Here is a 20,761-nt window from a genome sequence, read left to right as displayed (position 1 = left end):
TCCGCATGCATTACTCTATCGCGCAGAGTGATTATGCGACGCGTGTGTGCAGTTACGGGTTCAAGGGTTGTTCTGCCATCTACCGCAGGTTTGCAGGTCTTTAGTTTTATTCTGTTGGCATGTCTGCTACAACGCGTCACGTTCAGGGGCTAGCGCCGTTGCCTCTCTAATAGGTCGACACATGACCCGATTGCTGCTTTCGCTCTCTTTTGCCGCGCCCTTGCTTGCGGCTAGCAGCAGCAAAGGAGGTTGTTTTAGCCTCTTTCCATCTCCCTCTGTCATCTTGATTCACAACGTGCCATTTATCTCCATTGTGCGGGTCACCGAAAGTGCGCCCTCTGTGCACGCGGTTACTTTCGGATGGCTGACCGCACGGGACCTTCGACTACATACTGGAGCGATGGCTATTTTAATTACAAATACGAGTCGAGCTCAGATTCAGTCTTTCAAGAAGTATCGAGCAGTTTTTTTCTTATATTATCCTCATTTATTCAATTTATAATCATGCTGATAATGATGATGATGTTAGTTAACAACACCTGCAGAGCACTGAAATGTGCATATTCCGTTGACTATGTTATTTGTATAGCAACCATAATCAAAAATAAATTGCCATGCTCGTTCCCTGAAACCAAGCCGACACTGGGGGTGTGTCACGGCCAGAAACGCCCGACAGCGAAAGGCTTAAAGCGGTATCACCCACTTACATATCTAAAGTTGTTTTTCCAGCAATTTTCATTCAAGCTGAAGGCTCATCGAGCCCGGCCTTCCTCGTGATGCACTCAGCATGCAGGATAAATAGGCAGGGCGACAGTATGCAGCCTTGTCTCACTCCTTTCTCAATTGGGAACCGCTTAGTAAGACCATGTTCAGTTATGACTGTAGCTTCTTGTCCTTCATACAGATTTCTCAGGAGACCAATGAGATGAGCTTGCCGCAATCTATTGTGATCTAAGCAATCAAGCGCTTTCGCATAATCAATATAACAGAAGTAGATAGGTCTCTGGAACTCTCTTGCTTTTTCCATGATCCAGCAAAGGTTGGCAATCTCGTCTCTAGTTCCTCTTCCCTTGCGAAACCCAGCTCGCACGTCTGGTAGCTCCCGATCCATGTACTGCTGAAGCCTGGCTTGAAAGATTTTCATCATGACCTTGCCTGCATGCAAATCAAGAATATTTGCCCTTCTTTGGAATAGGGAAGTGAACTGTCCTCTTCCAATCCAGTCGCCACTGCAAGGTTGTCCAAATTTGCTGACATAATGTATGCAGAACTCATTTATACCCAATCGTTTATACCCAGAACCATTGCAGAGTAAAATAACATTTCGTCCGATGTTGCCATTGAAGTTTGTGCAGATCAGTTTTACGAAATGTTGCATAGTTATATCAGATTGTGATATCTGTGCGCTTTTGGGTTAGTTATTCTTGCTTGTGCTGGTCTAATAGCAATGAACTTGAGCAAACTGGAGTTCTGGACCAGTTGGTAGGTCATGATTTACAGGGAGGCTTAGCGTGAGACAAAAGAGGACAAAAGAGGCACACAGGACAGCAATACGTATTACCGATATTGTTTTACAGTTTTTCTCACTTTGCCTTGCTCTTTGTAGTACATATGACTACCAGGTGCCTCCAATTTTTCATGCTTTGTTTATTTTGTGCTATCTTTCTCTTATTTAGTTTTTCTCCAGTTTATTTTTTAGAGAGAATTTGTATTGCACTTCAAATATTGGTGTTTGCGTATTCTGCAGTGTTTGTTTACTATATTTTACTACCTTTTGAGTTCTCACAACACATTATCAGTGTCCTTCATGTGCCCCCCCCCTTATGTAATACCCTCTTCAATAAGGCCTTTGGGGTATTTCAGTAAATAAATAACAAAAACGCTAGCGGTGCCAGCTCTCTGCTGGCAATGTACGATACGGCAGGAGTTGCCATGAGGGCCAATGTTGCAAAATGCTGCCAAGGAGACCTACAGCATAATACAAAACACATGCACATTACTGTGGCACAGGGATGACCAGATATCAGCACCATGTGGCCTGCTTACAGCGTACGGAAAGGTGCATGGCATGCCTACTTGTGGAATGTGTAACGGTTATGCTGCTGGAGGATCGCGACCCAAGAGGGACACGTGGCTGCCTTCAAAGTACTGGGAGCATCATGGTAAAGCAAACAGCAGGAAAAAAATAACAAAATTAACAGTCGCTGTGGGGGGAAAGATGAGGCAGTGAAAAAGAGAAAACAAAAAGCTACAATGATGCCATTTTCAAGTAGGACATGGTCTCATGCTCCCAGTCTTCAGCTCACTTCATCCGTTGTATAAAGAAGATCCATTTGCAATTATGTTCCCTCTGAAAAGCTATTTCGTTCACTGCTTCCATGAAACGTGCATTCAGACACACCCAGCGTGCTGGTATGCCTCTTTTTTAGGGCACTTCTTTTCACCTTCTCAGGGATGAATTTTATTAACACGACCTCATGGCACAGAAAATCTGGCAGCATCTGTCGGAAACAATTCAAGATTCTGAAAATGACACAACATATCAGGGGAGGGTCCAAATGAAGTCAAACTTGGTGAGTAATGGGCGTACATAATTGTATGAAATAAAGTGGTGATATCTTTCCTATGTTAAGAACTGAATGCAGACCTACTGAGTGTCAAACAAGCATGCTACACATAGGCTAAAAGTCTCATTGGTCCAAGCGTGTTAGACAAGGGCCAACAAAACATACTGTGGTGAGTGAGATGCAGTATCTTGAGTATGAGTACTGTAGTGACGCGGAATAACAGAAGAGGAAAAGACAGGAGAAGGAAAAGGCGTTAATGCATTTCACTCTTAGGTCAAAGCTTCAATCTACATTTTTTCTTCTTACTTTTCAAAGATGGCCAAATTACTTTATTGCAGTTTCTAAATAAACAGAATGAGTTAGGTAGAGAAAAACGTGGGAAAGGGAATCAGGGACAGTATTTTCATGACAATATCATTGAGAACACTAAGAGTGTCGGTGATAAGCTAAGGACATGCCAACAAAGATAGACATCAGTGTTCCCAGACCTCTGCAAGAGAGTGCAAAAAAAAAGAAAAATGTTTGCACATCTTCGTTGCGATCACGAAGAGAAACCATAACTGTAAATGCGCATCACCATAAACCATGCAAAAATGCTGGTGATTGAAATCAGTTGCTTTTTTTTCTCTGGAACAAGCCAGTCTGACCAATTTTCTAAGATGTCATTCAAGTCGTGTCCTAGGTGGTAGCAGCACTTCCCAGTATCCATACGAATATCTGCAGAGTATGATGGAAAACACAAGGTCGACACCATGCCCGCACAATAAAAACACTGAGGGACAGAAGTGTGCAAGGATGCATTCATGGCAAAGACCCTCAAAGGGCTAAGATGAACTTCTTATAAGACAAATTTTTTGGTTCCTTTAAGTTCGCATTAAAAGGAGTCTACTGTACATCTTTTCTTTTTCTTTTTTCAAATCCACCCATGGGAAAGACAACAAAGCTGCCTCATTCATGAGCCTGTATGATCCTGCTAGCGCTGCCCAAATATTTCACCACTTTTCCAGAAGTTTTTTCTACAGGCTGATGACTAACGGTCAATTGTAGGCAAGCTACTCTCTTCTTGATGGCACATCTCCACATCTGTTCCTACCTGTTTGCTACACCAAGGCAAAATATTAAAGGGTCTGTTAGATGTCTCTTAAGAGAATGGCGAAAGCCTACCCTTCCTCTCCTATCATTTGCCTCTCGTTTGCCACTTATCGGCGTTCTTTGCAGTGCTACATATAATTGGTTTACAGGAAAGAAAAGGTGCAGTATCTGTCACACTTTCTCTGACAAGTGTGCGTTTGGACGGTACATCATCGCTCCTGTCGCGTGGCGTTCCAATTGGCGGACGTTCAAGTGTAGGATTGCAGGTAGACAGGAACATATCTCGCGGAATATGACAGATCTCGCGCACAACTCTCGCGCAAGGCTTTAGCCTTACAAGATGGCACCAAATCCAGCACACAAACCACCTCAGCTGGCTGAGGCTCACTGTCACCGCCGGAAGGGAGAGCTTCTCTCAAAGGATGATATGTCAACTGAATGTTGCAAGTTATAAGCAACTTTTTTTTCTGCTTGACAAGAATATGCGGTAGCTACATATGCAGCACTCTTTTTGCTCTCTTGCTGCGGTTGCCACATTTTGACAGAAACGAGAAATACTGTGCAATGTCAGTGCACACTAAAAACCTCCAGGTGGTGTAAACTATCCAAAGCCTTCATTTGACCCAGTCACTTTAGAATGCTAAACCCCATAAACCCGTAAACTAGTACTAGTACTGATCTCTTGCAGTGTGTCGTGTGATAGATGTAGTAATATGGTGCAATGATGCCACCAGAAAGCAATCACAAGCAGTGTCTTCATAAAGAAATAAACAGAAATAAGTGCGCTGAAATAAGTGAAGAAGAAGTAAGTGAGGAGATATTAAATGAATAATGGCACCCGTGTGTAATTTCTTGGCTTGGCTTTCTGCTTGTGCAGATGCGGACCACTAATCAGTTAATCTAGAGTTTGCCACACCAATGGTGGCGCTAGTGACAGGAAGCTGCTTCCCCAGCGGATCTATTGTGTTCACAGAGATGGCACTAACACCAGTCTCAGATGTCATGGGACAAGAAGAAAGAGAAGAAAACCCCATCCAAAAGGGACCACCAGAAGGAGGCATGACTGACCCCTGTGTCCGGTGCACCCCAGAGGCCTCTTCCAGGGCCGCCACATACTCTTCTTGAAAGGTGGCCAGCTCCAACCAGGCCCGCTCGTCCTCGGGTGTTTCCCGCAGCCGCTCCGACAGAGCCTGCTGTCGCGCAGCCGTCTCTGGGCACAGCAGCGGAAGAGGAGGGGCAGCCTCGTTCCCCGTGGGCATTTCTCCTGCATGACGACCACACGCGACTGCTGTCCCTATCCTCCACTCCAACAACACATTTTCATCGCCTTTCACATGCATTGCAGCATTGGAGGTCGTAGGGGGACATGCCAACTCGAGACAGATAACGATCACAGACCCAAGCATACATCACAAAGGTAAATAGCTAGAAGGACAACAAAAGGGTCAAGCCCATAAAGCTAACACTGTCATGTCAAAACTATGTGCTGCACAGCATCCCTCGAGGGGAATACACATGCTACACAGTGGATGCATAGTAAACTAGACTCAGTTAAACAAAATTAAGTAGGGTTATTCGATTGGTTTCCTATGTCTGCAGTAGTAAAATTCTTTGGTTAATCGAAACCCCGCCTACTTGCTGCCCTCAGTTAAATGGCACCAAAGCTAAAAAATTTGAAACCTGCCTGGGCGTATTTGCACTCGCACAGGCCAAAGATAGTCTTACCGCCATGAACAAATTCTTTGTATCCAGCTTAAGAGCAAAATCTGATTGACATTAATAGCCAAGAAGCCCGGAATGGCAGGCTTGTTTTGGTTTTCCACAGGCAACTGCCCTAGCTGGACATTTCCCAAGCTCGGTTTGATGTCTTACAGGTGAATGCCCAATTGGGCGTCTTATGCTCACGTGTATACTAAGCCTACGCTCCTCAGCAGTCCGCACCCATCACTTTAGCTCGGGTGTTCGGCCACTCTCCGACGCAGTGCCCACGGCTCCTGCCCGACGACGATGGGCAGAGCCTCAGCCCTACGCATAAATCACCGAGCGCGAGCCGCACAAGCAACCAGGAGTATACAGAAAGCGCTCCACCACAGTCAATAGGTTTAGTTTCGCGTACCACTTGCCACTACTACACTCAGCAGGCTCAGTTAGAGATGTGAAGTTACTATGGCTGTCACTGTAAGAGAACATGGGCCATAGCTCTGAAGCACATTGGAAGAAAAAAAGAGGTGATGCGATGGGCCAGAGTTAGTGCGACTTTTAAGCAAGGGGCCGCACCAGTACTACAGAGCCTTCTTTTGTTGCTCGTTTCGACTGAAAACAGCGCAAGCTACAGAAGGAAAGGAAAGGGAAGATGAGACGCACATAGTGTTAAATAACAACTGAAGATTTAGTTTTTCTGACACTTCGTGAAATGTACAGTAGCATCAAGAAAACAAGAACAAAGCAGATAAACAGTCATCAACACCAGAAATCACACAGGAGAGCCAAGGTCAGCTAATGGTAAGAAGTGAAATTCGTTATTAATAAGGGCTATGGATGGGGTGCTGACACAACGCTCTTCAAGGCTTGCACGACTTGAATGACCTCTCGCGTCGTTTTGTCACCACACCTGCGGAGCATACTTGTGTTGTTCAACTGACGGGTGCATTTACAATCACGGCAGTGGATGCCCAGATGGCCTGAAATATGTTGCGCTGCATGGTAGTTGTGTTCAGACAATCTCTTCTTAAGGCATCTGCTGGTTTGGCCTATGTACGCATGGCCACAAGGCAAGGGAATCAATGATACCCTCAGCACAGGAAATAACTGGCCATGATGATTTATCGTGCATCAAACCTGCCTGTGACTCATTTCACTTGCGCACTTTCATAGGCTTGACAAGCAACCTGGAACTGAAAATAGAACATCAGTTCCTACTTGTCCTCCACTTCTCAAATTATGTGAAATCCCATGTCGTGACGTTTTTACTCTTATCACTTTTTCTCTTCTCTTTTAAGGCCTCAGCCACTGAGGATAAGAGCATCACCCGGTATCCAGGCTGCATTTGTCGGTGCGTCTGGTGTAAAAAACTCTCTTCCAGCTCATGGGTGCAGAAATTATTTAGTGCCTTTTTGAAGCATGAATTGATGACGCTGTGCTTAACCAGTTAGTATAGGTGTCCTGCACAGGCGCTTTATTCTGATGCAAGTACGTAGGTCTGTACAGCAGGCAAAGTTTTCAGAATGACAAAAACAGCGGCAATAGTGCAGACCAATCAGACATTCCGCTGGTAACAAAGAAAAAAGTAAAGAAAGTCTTGGAAGCAATGAAAAGGAGGAAAGCAGCTATTGAGGATCAGGTAATTACAGATTTCTTGAAAGACAATGGAGAGATTGTGCTAGAAAAAGCGACTACCCTGTATGTGCAATGCCTCATGAACTTGAGGGTACAGGAATCTGAAAGAATGCAAACATTACCTTAATCAGTAAGAGTGGAAACATCAAGAACTTGAAAGATTACAAACCGGTCAGCTTATTGTTCCATTACCCCGAAAGGAGACTGCAGCCATGAAATTAGGAGACGCCTGCTTCTGGGAAAGAGAGCCATGGCTAGCCTTGACCGCCTAGTAAAGAGCAGAGACATTACACTGCCAACCAAGATCCGTATAACTCGTGCTATGATCTTTCCAGTTGTGATGTATGGATGCCACAGTTGGACTGTGAAGAAGGCTGATTGCCGAAGAATTGACGCATTTGAATTGTGGTGCTGGCGGAGAATCTTGAGAGTTCCTTGGACGGCCAGAAGATCAAATCAGTCGATATTGTCGACCATAAATCCTGACTGCTCATTGGAGGGTCAAATTCTAAAGTTAAAGCTCAGCTACTTTGGTCATCTGATGAGAAGAGAGAAGTCGCTGGAGAAAGATTTGATGTTGGGAAAGGTTGAGGGTCACCGGAGAAGGGGTAGGCAGCGAACGCGATGGTTAGATGGCATCCTCGAGGCGTTGCAGATGAAGTTATGTGATGTTAGGAAGATAGTGAGAGACCGGAAAGCGTGGCATGATATGGTACACGCGATGGTTAGATGGCATCCTCGAAGCGTTGCAGATGAAGTTATGTGATGTTAGGAAGATAGTGAGAGACCGGAAAGCGTGGCATGATATGGTACACAGGGTCACGAAGAGTTGGACATGACTGAACGACTGAACTGAACTGAACTGATTTACTAAGGTGATCGCTAACAGAATAAGGGCAATCTTAGACTTCAATCAACGAAAGGATCAGGCAGGCTTTCTTAACGGCTACTCTGCAATAAGTCGTATTCACATTATCAACTAGGTGATAGAAAAATGCTCAGAATATAACAAACTGTTATACACAGCATTCATAGATTACGAAAAAGCATTCAGTCCAGTCAAAACATCAGCAGTCATGCCGGAATCGCAAAATCAGGGTAGCAAGGCGCTGGAAGTGGTAAGGGAATAAGCCTACTCAGGTCAGGTCGTGGCCGCAGATCCGGACTATGAAAGAAAACTTGAGGAATCGAATTGGGCTCGAGCGCATTTGGCAAGTACATTCAGGTCATGAATAGCAGCTTATGAGTACCCCTGAAGAGGAACGTATATAACAGTTGCATCTTACCGGTATTCACCTTTGGGGCAGAAGCACAGAGACTAACGAAAAGGGTTTAGCTTTAATTCAGGACAATGCAGAGAGATATGGAACGGAAAACAACAGGCGTAACATTAAGAGATAGGAAGTCTGCAGAGTTGGTCGGGGAACAAACTCCAGCTAATCACTATAGTCAAAATAAAGAAAATGGCCATGGGCAAGATATGCAGTGTGAAGGGAGGACAACTGCCAATCACTAAGGGAAGAAAAGCATAGCACGGAGCGGCAGAGTATTAGATGGGCAGAGGAGGTCAAGAAGTTTGCAGGGATCAAGTGGATGCAGCAAGACTGGTTTAACTGGAGAAACATGAGAGAGGTCTTGCAGGGTACAGTCAGGCTGATGATGATGATGAGTATCTCTGAATGGGGTGTTGCAATCCCACTTACGAATCTTCTAACAGTCGAAATCGCCTAAACTTAAATGTCAAACAAACTACTAAATATGAAGTATCAAACTGCGCTGCAGCATGTTGCATGCACCACACTGCACATCATCATCATCATCAGCCTGATTATACCCACTGCAGGGCGAAGGCCTCTCCCATATTTCTCCACTAAACCCGGTTCTGTGCTAGCTGCATCCACTTGACCACTGCGAACTTCTTAATCTCATCTGCCCACCTAACTTTCTGCCGCCCCCTGCTACGCTTTCCTTCCCTTGGAATCCAGTTTGTTACCCTCAGCGACCATCGGTTATCCTCTCTTCGCACTACATGTCCTGCCCATGTCCATTTCTTCTTCTTAATTTTTACTAGAATGTCGGTAACTTGAGTTATTTCTCTGACCCACTCTGCACGCTTTCTATCTCTTAATGTTACCCCTACCATTTTTTGTTCCATAGCCCTCTGGGTTGTCCTCAACTTAAGTAGGACTCTCTTGGTTAGCCTCCACATTTCAGCCCCATAGGTGAGTACAGGCAAGATGCAACTGTTGTATACTTTCCTCTTGAGCGATACCGGTAAGCTGCTAGTCATAATCTGCGAGTGCTTGCCAAATGCGCTCCATCCCAATCGTATTCTTCTTGTTATTTCCTTTTCGTGGTCTGGATCTGCGGTTACTACCTGTCCTAAGTAGACATATTCGCCTACTACTTCCAGTATTTCGCTACCTAATGTAAACTCGCTACCTAATGTAAACACTGCACATACAATGATCCAAAGTGTTACGATCTGCGACGCACGCGACCATCATGGTTTCTATTTTGCCAACATTGCCAGGATGCCTTAATAGGTACTAGATTTTGTCCAAAAGTCACATGGAAAGTGTTGACTACCATGCGCGAAGTACTATCAAGGCTGCGAACATGGTTAGCAAAGGAGTGGAGAGATTTGACATGGGAGTGAAGCCGCCACATTCACTCTAGTCTTGGTCGTATAAACCCTATGGGCTACTGACGTTCCTGGGGGCAGAAAAGTATGAAAACAGCCCATCTAGCCATTCCCCTTGCACATTTCAATCAAGAAGCTTTCTTCTGATTCTTTGTTTCAAATGCTAGCAACGTAAGGAAATCCCAGTCAGATACCAGATTTGCTGACATGTATGCTTTGGCTTGGTTTCTAGCAAAATTTATGTCCCAAAGTGATTCAGGCTGTGAGGGATGTCAGAGTGGAGGGCTCCACAAATTTCAACCACGTGGGTTTTTTTTTTCTTTTTTAACGTGCACTAACATCGCACAGTACATGGGCGCCGTGACCAGGATTTGACCCGGCATCCTTGGGCATAACAGTCAAATACCTTAACTACAGAGCCACTGCAGCAGGGCTTTTTGCAGACATATGTTGGCATATGCTGGAGAGAGCCATGAAATTAGAAGACTCCTGCTTCTGGGAAAGAGAGTCATGGCTAGCCTTGACCGCCTAGTAAAGAACAGAGACATTAGTCTGCCAACCAAGAACCGTATAACTCGTGCTATGGTATTTTCAGTTGTGATGTATGGATGCGAGAGTTGGACTGTGAAGAAGGCTGACCGCCGAAGAATTGACGCGTTTGAATTGTGGTGCTAGCGGAGACTCTTGAGAGTTCCTTGGACTACCTGACGATCAAATCAGTCAATATTGTCGGCCATAAACCCTGACTGCTCATTGGAGAGTGAAATTCTAAAGTTAAAGCTCAGCTACTTTGGTCATCTGATGAGAAGAGAGGAGTCGCTGGAAAAAACTTTGATGCTGGGAAAGATTGAGGGTCACAGGAGAAGGGGTAGGCAACGAACGCGATGGTAAGATGGCATCCTCGAGGCGCTGCAGATGAAGCTATGTGATAATAGGAAGACAGTGGGAGACCGGAAAGCTTGGCGTTATATGGTCCATAGGGTCACGAAGAGTTGTACACGACTGAACGACTGAACTAAACTGATGTTGGCATGCTCTACTAGCTGTCCCTTCTGGGCACCAAATTTGGAGGGTGTCAGCTCACCCTTCAGGTAGCTGCGGGTGGCCGCATCGTAGATGCGCACAGGGTCCACACTAGTGTCAGGCTCCTGTGGCAGCAGGTCCCGGATGGGCACATAAACCAGGTTCCCCTCACTTTGGGCAAAGGAGAGGCGCGGCCGCGCCATGTTGGCCACGCACGCCCGCTGGCGCACCTTGGGATCCCAGTAGCGGCGCACCTTCTTCCGACGGGACTTCTCCCTGCCACCACACAGTTGCAACAGGCAGAAGAAAGCAAGGCCACTTTACACGCGAGGGAACTGACTGATGTCTGCCCACTGCAGACGCATGTTTAACACTGAACAAAATTGGAACAACACTGCACGCATTTCTGTACAGTGAAGACATACACACAGAGACAGAGGGGGAAAAGCCAGGATGGGGCACACAATGCTGCCTCCACAATCCTACAAGGAATGTCCACTACCACGGTGGCTCAGTAGTTAGGATGCTTGAATGCTGAAGTCTGTATGCAGCATCCACGCTTCAACGAAGGTTGAAAGCGCAAGGCGTCCAGGTACTGTGATGCCAGTTATCTGAAGCCCTCCACTACACTATCCTGCATAGCCAATATCACTTTGGGACCTAGTCTTGCAAAACAAACTAAACCAAAAAGAATGGAAACAAAAAAAAAATGTGACTGCAAGAATTTCAACAAAAAAAAAAACACAAATACATGACTGAAGCAGAACTGAAAACTGGACGAATCAGTGAACATTCAGCAATTTGTACAGCGCAAGGAGCGAGGACACGGGAAGAAACACACACAGACAAACAAATCACTGACTATTAACTGATTTTTTATTATAAAGAAGTCGTGCTTAAAAAGCCTTAAAATGCAGCCTCGTACAGGTGCACAAGGGATAAAAAAGAACAAAAAAAACTGTAACAAGCCAAACCACATGTGTGCATAACCTCATTGCACTGGGAAGATAATCCACTTCAATCTGGTAACGGCACCGAAGGTTTTGCAACACATGAGGTGCGTGACGTGGCGATGAGATGTGCCTCCACTATTTCCCAGCACATTTGGTTCCTGAGCGTGAAGATGATGTCAGCACGCCCCTAATCCGGAGCATGAACGATATTATTGTCTTTGCTGAAGTCGTGACAATGAACGAGATTTGAGAGGCGGCCGAGGTCTCCAACGAGCTCTCGTGTTCCCTCAGGCAGACATTATGGAAGTTAGTCTGCCTCCCATAGAGACCTGACAGCTGAATGGGTGTCGCCATCTCCCGTCGCATCGCTCAATTGCTGGCATGCGCTGGCCCCAGCCGGCGCATTGCCAGCGCATTGGAGCATGCTGTTTGTCGTTGGTTTGTGTGGAAATTGGAAATCCTAAGGTTTAGACGATGTTGTGCGTGAATATATCCTCAAGAGAGCAGAAAGTTGGGCTAGTTGTGTGAATATGTCCGGCGAAACGAAGTCTGGCCAAACAAGGCTGGCGAAACGTGGTGCTTCGTTGGCTGCCTACGCAAACTCGTCGGACGCTTTTAAGTCGATTCATTTCTACGGGTTTCCACACAAGCATGAGAGGCTGGTGACCTAAGCATTGTTCTTTGAAAGGCAGAAGCACGAATCTACATATTTGGTTACTGTGTGGTCATGGAAAGTGCCAAATTTTTAAAATTCTAGTTGCAACCGGATGCTTTGTGCCTTCTGTTCCCCAGGAGTGATGGCACGAGTCTCAGAGCCGAAGCCGCACTCCTTCATCTGTAGTAACTTTATTGACAATTGCAAATCGAAGGAACACAACAGCGCAAGTTACAACGCTAGCATTTCCCCGCCTGTGTACAAGCCACCATCGTCGTTCGAGCTGCGTTACGATCTTCAGTGATGGGCAGAGACAATGTTTGTGCAGCTACTTTCGCTGACATAGTTATAGAGGATTCCTTTTTCTCTTAACAGAAAGAGCAGATAGGAGACATGAACCATTCCTATTACCATGATCTTGTCCTTTTGCCTCTCTTCGTTTGTCAACGAATGAAAATGTGTTGATACTCTTAGAATTTGCTAACACTAGTTTGTGGCATGTCCGTCTTGCCTCATAAAATCACTCATTTCACAGCTCATTCAATACCGCATAATCACAAAATCTGCTATCGGCCTCATATAAAAGTCGAACAAGAAAAAAATACAATTTAGTTTGTGGAAACGAGCATGAATGTAGCATTTTTTTTCGCATTCACGTTGCACCTGACACGGGTTTACGTATTTACTCAGCAGCGCCCATTTCCTGTCCCGCCTAAATACAGTGTTTCTCATTGGCGTTTTAGTGAACGCGAGATTTCCTGATTGTGGCGTAGTAAGACAAGACCGTTTTACCTCTCAGAAATTGCTTCTATGGCCAATGCTGTAAGCAGATTTAGCGGCAGTCCGGCAAACTGCAGTGACAAGGTTGTAAAAGGAATGGCTTTCAGTTATCCGGATTCCTTTACGTGCAAATATAAAACTACCTACATGGTCCCACTCATCAGGTATCGCGGTCAGGTATTGGCCCCGCAAGTTCGTGGTACGCTGAGAAAGTAGAACACCTTAGCGAACGAGCCATCAGAGGAGTTCTTTAACAATAGAACGCCCTCTTAGTTGTCGGTGGCTTATCTTACAACACATCACACTGTGTGTTTTCTTTTTTTTCGATTGTATTTAACAGTTTGACAGTATTGTACTAATGCCTTCAAATGCTCAAGGCAGCTGTGGTCAATCGCATTGAACTTCCTGCGCTGAGAGGACGCCTAAATAAGCAAAAGCCAACCTCTAATATATTAAGAGCTTTAGATGCTTTCTTTTTTAGGGCATTTATATGAGGGAGGAAAGAGAGCTTTCTGTCAAAAGTTAAACCGAGGAAGTTGTGTTCGTGTTTTACTAATAGTGTAATTCCATTAAGGCAGATGGTGGGGTCAGTGTGCAGTTCTCGTCTAAGAGAGAAAAGGATGGCTACTGACTTTTTTGTGGAAAAACTGAAACCATTTTTATCTGGCCAGGCTGCCAGTTTATTTACTGTTAGCTGTATCTGCCTTTCACATGTTGCTACGCTGGCTGATGTGCATGCAATTTGCAAGTCAACATAAACCGAGTATGTAATGGACTTCGGGATTACCTTTGCTATAGAGTTCATTTTTTCAATGAAACGAGAAGTACTTAAAATTGCACCCTTGGGGCACACCAGTTTCTTGTGTGAAGTTTTTAGAAAGGATAGAATCAAGACGTACTTGAAAAGATCAGTTATGTAGAAAGTCAGCTAGACATTTTAGCATCCTGCCGCAAATTCCAAGCTATCCCAAATCCTGTAGGATACCAAACCTCCATGTGGTGTCGTAGGCTTTTTCGAGGTCAAAAAAGATGGCAAGGCAGCGTTGCTTATGTATAAACGCTTCTTGAACTGTATTTTCGAGGCGGACAAGGTGATCAGTAGTGGAACATGTTTTCTTGAAACCGCACAGGTGAATGTCCAGCAGTTTTCGAGATTCGAGAACAAACATCAGTCTTATATATAGAATGCTTTCAAAGCACTTCACTAGACAGCTCGTCAGAGCTATTGGCTTATAACTGCCTGGGGAGTTTGGTAACTTCCCAGGCTTCAACAGAGGCACTATAATAGCTTTCTTCCAGGCCTCGGGAATTTTCCCAGATATCCAGATTTTATTAGAGTTTCAATAGTGCTTCTCCTGAGGTTTCAGATAAAAGAGCTAACATTTCATAATGGACTTCATCAGGCCCTGGAGCAGGAGGAGATAACAGCACTCTATTTCTAGTAATGTCAGCATTAAAGGTTTCATTTGCACTGCCAGACATTGGGATTTTTTGTCTTTCAGCTACTGATTTGTACTTTAAAAAAGAATGTGTATAGTGTGCGGAACTTGAAACTGTAGCAAAATGTTTTCCTAATATGTCTGCTTGTTCCTCTATACTCGTTTGTGTGCCAGGGGTTGTCAGTAGTAGAATCGCAAAGGGGGGGTATTTTCCGTCCAGTTTATGAACTTGCTCCCACATCTTTTTGAATGTAGTGGAGCTGTTTATCGATGACTCATAATTCTGCCAGGACATTTTCTCGGCACATCGGCGAGAGTGCTGTGCCTTCGCTCTCGCCTTTTTGAAATTGATAAGATTTTCGTGCGTTGGATACCTTCGGAATACACCCCATGCTTTATTCTGTTTCTGTTTTGCTTGTTTGCATTCTCGTGTATACCAAACTTTGTGTTTTTGCTGTACCACTCCCGACGACTGAGGAATAGCCAAGTGTGCGGCAGCAATAATGCAAGCAGTAAACTTTTCATTTAACTCATCCATGCCGAAGTGATCTGAAAAGACTTTTCCGAGGTTTGCTTCAGTGCGGAATAATTGCCAGTCGGCTAGATGAAGCTTCCACGTCGTGGTTTGGTTAATGTGATGGATGGTGAAGATGTTAGATTAATTATAATGGGTAAATGATCACTTCCATGTGGATTGTCAAGAACGTCCCATTTAAAATCAGTAAAAACAGAAGGTGAACAAAAAGACAAATCCAAACAACTCATTTTTCCACTGCTCGGGGAGCAGTATGTGTGCTTCCCTGTGTTTAACAGGCAGACATTATTACAGAGAATAAAATCTTCTAAAATCCTGCCTCTGGTGTCTGTGTGTTCACTTCCCCAAAAGGAGGAGTGGGCATTAAAACCCCCGACTAAAAGGTATGGCTCTGGTAGTTGTGTTAGAAGTGCTTCTATGTCATGGAGTGTGACTGTTAAGTGTGGTTCAATATAAATAGAGCATGCTGTGATTTTTTTAAAATCAACAATGATGACGGCAACTGCTTCATATTTAGTTTTAAGGCTAATCTCGTGCGTGGCTACTCCGCTCTAAATTATGATGGCAGCACCTCCTGAAAGCCTGTCTGGTTGCTTGTGATCACAATGAAAAACCTGATTTTTTTTTTTTTTGTTGTTGTTGCAGTCCCAAGTTTGTCTCTTGAAAACACAACGCTACAGGAGAAAATGAATTCAAGATGTCTGTTACATCACAGTAATTATTTAAAAGTCTTCGACAATTATAATGAATAAAAAAGCCATGTTTTAAAATCCTATTGGGTATAGGGTTAAAAGCCTAAGATCGTAGGTCCTTCAGACTTGTTATGGGGATTTTCTCCCTTTTTCTCCTCTCAAGGAAGCTTTGTCGCCTAGGCAGCGAGGGTGAAGTGTCCATCGCATCCTCAGATGCAGTGGACAACTGTGCAGAAGGCACAAGCTTATCTGTTTTAGACCTTGCCTCATGGGTCAAGGCCTTGGAGCCAGCTGACCTGGAGGTCCGCGCAGCTTATTTTGTGGGTGGTGGAGCAGTGCTAGCCGTCTCCACGGAGGGCGCAGATGGCGCTGCCCCGGCATCACTGTGTGCTACCTGGGCCGATGACTGCTGTGACTTCGCGCCCTGCTCTGTCCCAGCGCAGTAGGAAGGCTTTTCTGGCAATGAAAGTCTCTTCCGTGCTTCCCCATAAGTTATATTTTCTGTAACTTTCAGAGTGATTATTTCCTTTTCTTTTTCCCATGCTGGGCATGACCACGAGTAAGCAGGATGATCTCCTTGACAGTTGGTACAAAGGTGTGGTTCAACATCACAGTTATCTGTAGGATGATTGTGGGAAGCACATTTGGCACAGGAGAGTTGGCCACGGTACCTCAGTGAGCTGTGGCCCTACCGTTGGCAGTTATAACATCGACAGGGGTTCGGAATATAGGGCCTTAGTTTTATCTTCGAGTAGCCTACTTCGACAGATTCTGGGAGAGTGCTTGCAGCAAAGGTGAGTACAATGTCCTTTGTATCTCTTTATTGTCTTGTCTGATCTTTATCCGATAAACGTCTGTGACATTTTGCTCTTTCAAGCCTTCAAGTTTTTGTTCGCTCACATACCTAAAGTCATCATCAGAGAAGACTCCTCGGACAGTGTTTAGTGATCGGTGCGGGCTAATTGTAACTGCTATTTCTCCAAACGATTTCACTTAGCTTCTGATGCTGATGATTGTAGATTAATTCTAACAGCAGGTCACCGTTTCCCAGTTTCTTTATCTTATAGCCATGGCCTATGGCCTCAGTCAATGTTCGTGAAACGACAAATGGGGACACAAGTTGTGCAGTTATTTCCTCATGGCCACTGTGGACCACATGGAAACGGGGAAAGTTGTTTAAGTTCTTTGCAAAGAACACGGCGGTCTCGGTGCACCCCTTTTTAGAAGGAGGACAATCAGGAATGAGGAGTTTAGAAGCGATAAAATAGTTTTTTTATGTTCGGCCAGGGTGGCGGCCACCCACCGCAGAGCCTAACAAGGGGACGCGACAGGAGCTTGCAAGAAGGTCCTGCCTGTGCCAGCTGTACACCGTAGCTATAACCAAATATGGCTGAACTCAGGGTGGTTCGCCACACAAGGTTAACCCTTGCCGCCTGGAAATAGGAAGAAACGAAGAAGATAGGAGAAGACAAGACAGCTGTAAGAATGAAAATAGGAAAGCAAAAGGTGGAGGGGAGGATAGGAAAAGGCAACTGCCGATTTCCCCCGGGTCGGTCAGCCAGGAGGCGGCGTCTATGGGAAGTGTGGGCCAAAGTGGTTTGTTGCCTCCACCGAGGAACCTTAAAGGTCCAAACACTCGGCATTGGCTCAACCACCAGGATCCCCTTTTTCCAGACATGGCGATGCCACGCACGGCTAAGCGTGGGTGTTCGGGGTCCGTGGTGTCGCACAATACACACAAGCACCTGCTTTCACGGGTGCCCCATGCGGGGAATGCAATTTTTAGCAAAACATTTATTCCACTATAGATGATCAGTTTTCCTTTTATTCTTGTCTGTTCCGATACCAGAACAAGCTGCTTCACTGTTTATGGCAGCAGGGAAGCCCTTCTTGCCCTTTGCAGTCCTCCTGACAGTGAAAACAGTCGCTCCTCTGAGCGTGAAGATGCCGGAACGCCGAAACACATAGTGCCCAGTTTTGATAGCCGAGGATAAATAAGCTGCCGTATTTTTCCAAAAAGAGAGCCACTCCTCAGGCGCTGTTGAGCATTGCAGGTATGCCTCTAGTTCTGAGGTTCCTGCAGGGTGTTGTCCATCCCAGACCGGTTGGTTGGCCGGAGCCATGGCACTTGGAACTGGGGGTTCACACTGAAAAAGGCAAAACAGACGCATAAATGGAAGTGATCAGGAATGTTTTGTGCCAGTTGAAATCTATGGGAGCCAAATGCCAGTTTTTTTGCCCACTAAATTAGGCTTGACCAGCCTTTTTTGAAAATTGCAAAACAGTTTGACCTTCACATACCAATATAACATCAGTTACAGAAAAGCAATTATCTGGTTCACTAGATGAACAAAAGTGTTCGAACTATGAAATTTGATGGAAGCAGCCATGGGGCTACTTAGATATCAGACACGTGTGAATATTTAAAGATGTAGTATCCACTCTTTTGGTTTAGTTGTCCCTTTTCTTATTCACCTAGCACCTTTTTTCCATAAATTGTGAAGCATCTACTGGCAGCTGGGCATTCATAATCGGCCCGCTTGCGGCCGGAATTCCTGGAACATATGCAACAACATGAATTCGAGGATACAATCATGCATGGAGCCATGGAACATCTGCTCCGTACTATGTTTCACAAGTCTTTTCTGTGGTTGCGGCGGTGGCAGAGACTTTGGAAGGACTCCCTCCCACCTCTAAGTACCTTGGTCGGTACCTGTCAAGGATTAATGCATTGGCAGGTCGAGTGAATGTAAGATACACTCCAATTAGGAGTCACATAAGGCATTCATGTCCGTGTTACCACAGTAGCAGCACGCCAACACATGTGCAGTGCTGTGTACTTTTGAAGTGGCCAGGCTACTTCGGCCACCTCGAAGTCATGCAAAATTTTTAACCGCTCTTGAAAACCTTGAGCTGGCTTGTTTTTCGTCGGTCCAAGATTTTAGCCTGTACCCAGCAGTGAAAATCGTCCACAAAGTGCAGTCCTCAACGTAATTAACCCCTTGAGGGTTTTTGCCGTACATGTACGGCGGCGGTTCTCCGTCCCGCAAGGTTTTTGCCGTACCGGTACGGTTTCAATCCTCCATTAAAAATGTCATGCCCTAATGACGATGCATGCTCACTGGGAGGTGCTGCCACCTCCTAGGGCTTACAAGAAGTGCTTAAAATTTATGGCGCTGCCTTCTTGCGAAGGTAAATAGAAGTGATTCCTAGCTGCAGCCTGGTCTGCGGCAAAGCCACCACCCTATCGCGGTTTCGGTTTCACGACGTGATCCCAACTCCCCCCCCCCAACCGTGATTGCAATGGAGGCACGCCAAAACTTGATTTTTATCTTTAAGGCCACTCCCGGCGCAGGGGCCACAGAAACCGATTTCCATCTTTATTGGGGCTGCTGTTAGCTTGTTTATGATAGAAGCTCACGAGGTATTCCAGCTCTCCTTGTGGTTTCCTAAGGTTCCTGGGTTTGCACTCTCGAGCAACGTTAACTCCAAAATACGGTTCCTAATATTTTTCTACAACTTTTCCTTGACTTTACTCATATTGAACTTTCAAAATCTGCAATAAAGTAATTCGACCATCTGGGGAAGTTTTTTTCAAATCAATTCGACCCTCGAAGGGTTAAGAAAAAAAGCAGAATTGATTTTCAAAAAACCTTGGAAGCATGAAGCTTCACCTCAGGCGAATCACCTAGCCAAACTTCTCTCCGTAAAACCGTCCTAGATCAAAGCTGGCTGCACGATGTTTGCTTTCGTACCCACTCACAGCTTCTGCCTGTAATAAACGCAATCAACAGTTCCATGGCACAATTCACGGCAGAATCACTGCCACTGTTTTATTCGAGCACAATATTGCAAGGTACACTCGATATGGCACCGTGTGACCATGCCAGTGCTGCACTTGTGACTGAAGTTTGTCGTTATTTATGAGAATTATGAGAATTTTTTGGCGCAGTGTTAGAGTGTGTAAAAGTATTGAACATCATTACTTATATATATGCAATCAAGGTTTCAAATTAAATTTCTCTGGCTCGTGTACTGTCATAGCTCGCCATCAATCGCTTAAGCAACCAGGTTAACAAAGCAAATAAAAAGAACCGACCACCTGATAAACACTCATCGGTGTGAAGCCTTATGTCAGATAATCACTACCCGTAGTTGTACCTGCAGTACCTCTTCCACGATGAGTAAACTCTCAACGATAGTTGTAGCCTTTTCAAGTGTAGGTTTTCTCAGCCCTTGTGCCACACATGTCTGGAACACCTGTAGCTTACGGCAGGGATTGAGGATGCTTACTGCCCAAAAATAATAGTTCTGAAGAATGTCTTTCGAACCACTCATTGATTTCTTGAAGGAGCGTCTTCTTCAAACCCATAAACCTAAGCAATATATATTGTAATGTAACACAGCCAAATGGATTAGTAAAGTTATGGACGAGTAACTTAACCTATATGTATCATAGTCTGAGCAGATGTGCTAAAAATGTCTTGCTTTAACTCGTCTTAATTTAGTTGCACTAAATCAATTAATTTATGGGTAATCATGCAATAGCTGAATAAGCTGATCTGACAATGCAGAATATAAATCAGGCTAGCTGTTCTGTACTGAGCAAGAAATTGCCACAAAAAAGGCTTTCAGTCTTTTAGTAGCATTAGCAATGAAGGATTGCTCAAGTTCTCTAGTTCGGAAGAAATAAGGGCTTAGATTTTAATGCTTGAAACAAATGGAATGTGATAAAAGCTTGACAACTAAATCTCAGCGAAGAGTACTCTGTTTGTAAAAGACTGGTTACATTAATTTAAGGCTGGCAATTTTACCTTGAACATATAAAGGCCGTCACCTGAAAGGGTAGTGTCTATATGTATACTGTCTATATGTAGCCCCGTGAGCAAGGAACCTCTTGATTCGGTTGCTGGGTAGAGACTGCATTTATTGCGCCTTTCGGAGAAAGGAGAAAAGAAGGAAAGAGAGAAGCGCGAGCGCTTGTAAAGAAGGCGTTGCTCCTCGTGCCCTGGTTGCGCGCATGGTCCGAGGACGGTCCAGTTCCG

General features: G+C 44.9%; 1 protein-coding gene across 2 annotated transcripts in view; it reads right to left on the bottom strand.

Moving 5' to 3' along the window:
• Positions 1-20,761, bottom strand: part of LOC146177806 (nuclear exosome regulator NRDE2) — a 151,711-nt gene that overhangs the window by 106,241 nt on the left and 24,709 nt on the right. For both annotated transcript variants that reach the window (XM_084580587.1, XM_084580588.1), the window contains exons 5-6: positions 10,724-10,938; positions 4,728-4,923 (exon numbers count right to left, since the gene is read on the bottom strand). In XM_084580587.1, coding sequence (XP_084436713.1) covers positions 4,728-4,923; positions 10,724-10,938 — 411 coding nt within the window. The remainder of the gene's footprint in view (positions 1-4,727; positions 4,924-10,723; positions 10,939-20,761) is intronic.

This window comes from Amblyomma maculatum, chromosome 10, assembly GCF_055883805.1.
Source record: "Amblyomma maculatum isolate TAMU_Amacu chromosome 10, ASM5588380v1, whole genome shotgun sequence".
Classification (NCBI taxonomy): Eukaryota; Metazoa; Arthropoda; class Arachnida; order Ixodida; family Ixodidae; genus Amblyomma; species Amblyomma maculatum.
Note: the sequence above shows the minus strand (reverse complement) of the source record. Positions and strands in the feature narration are given on the sequence as shown.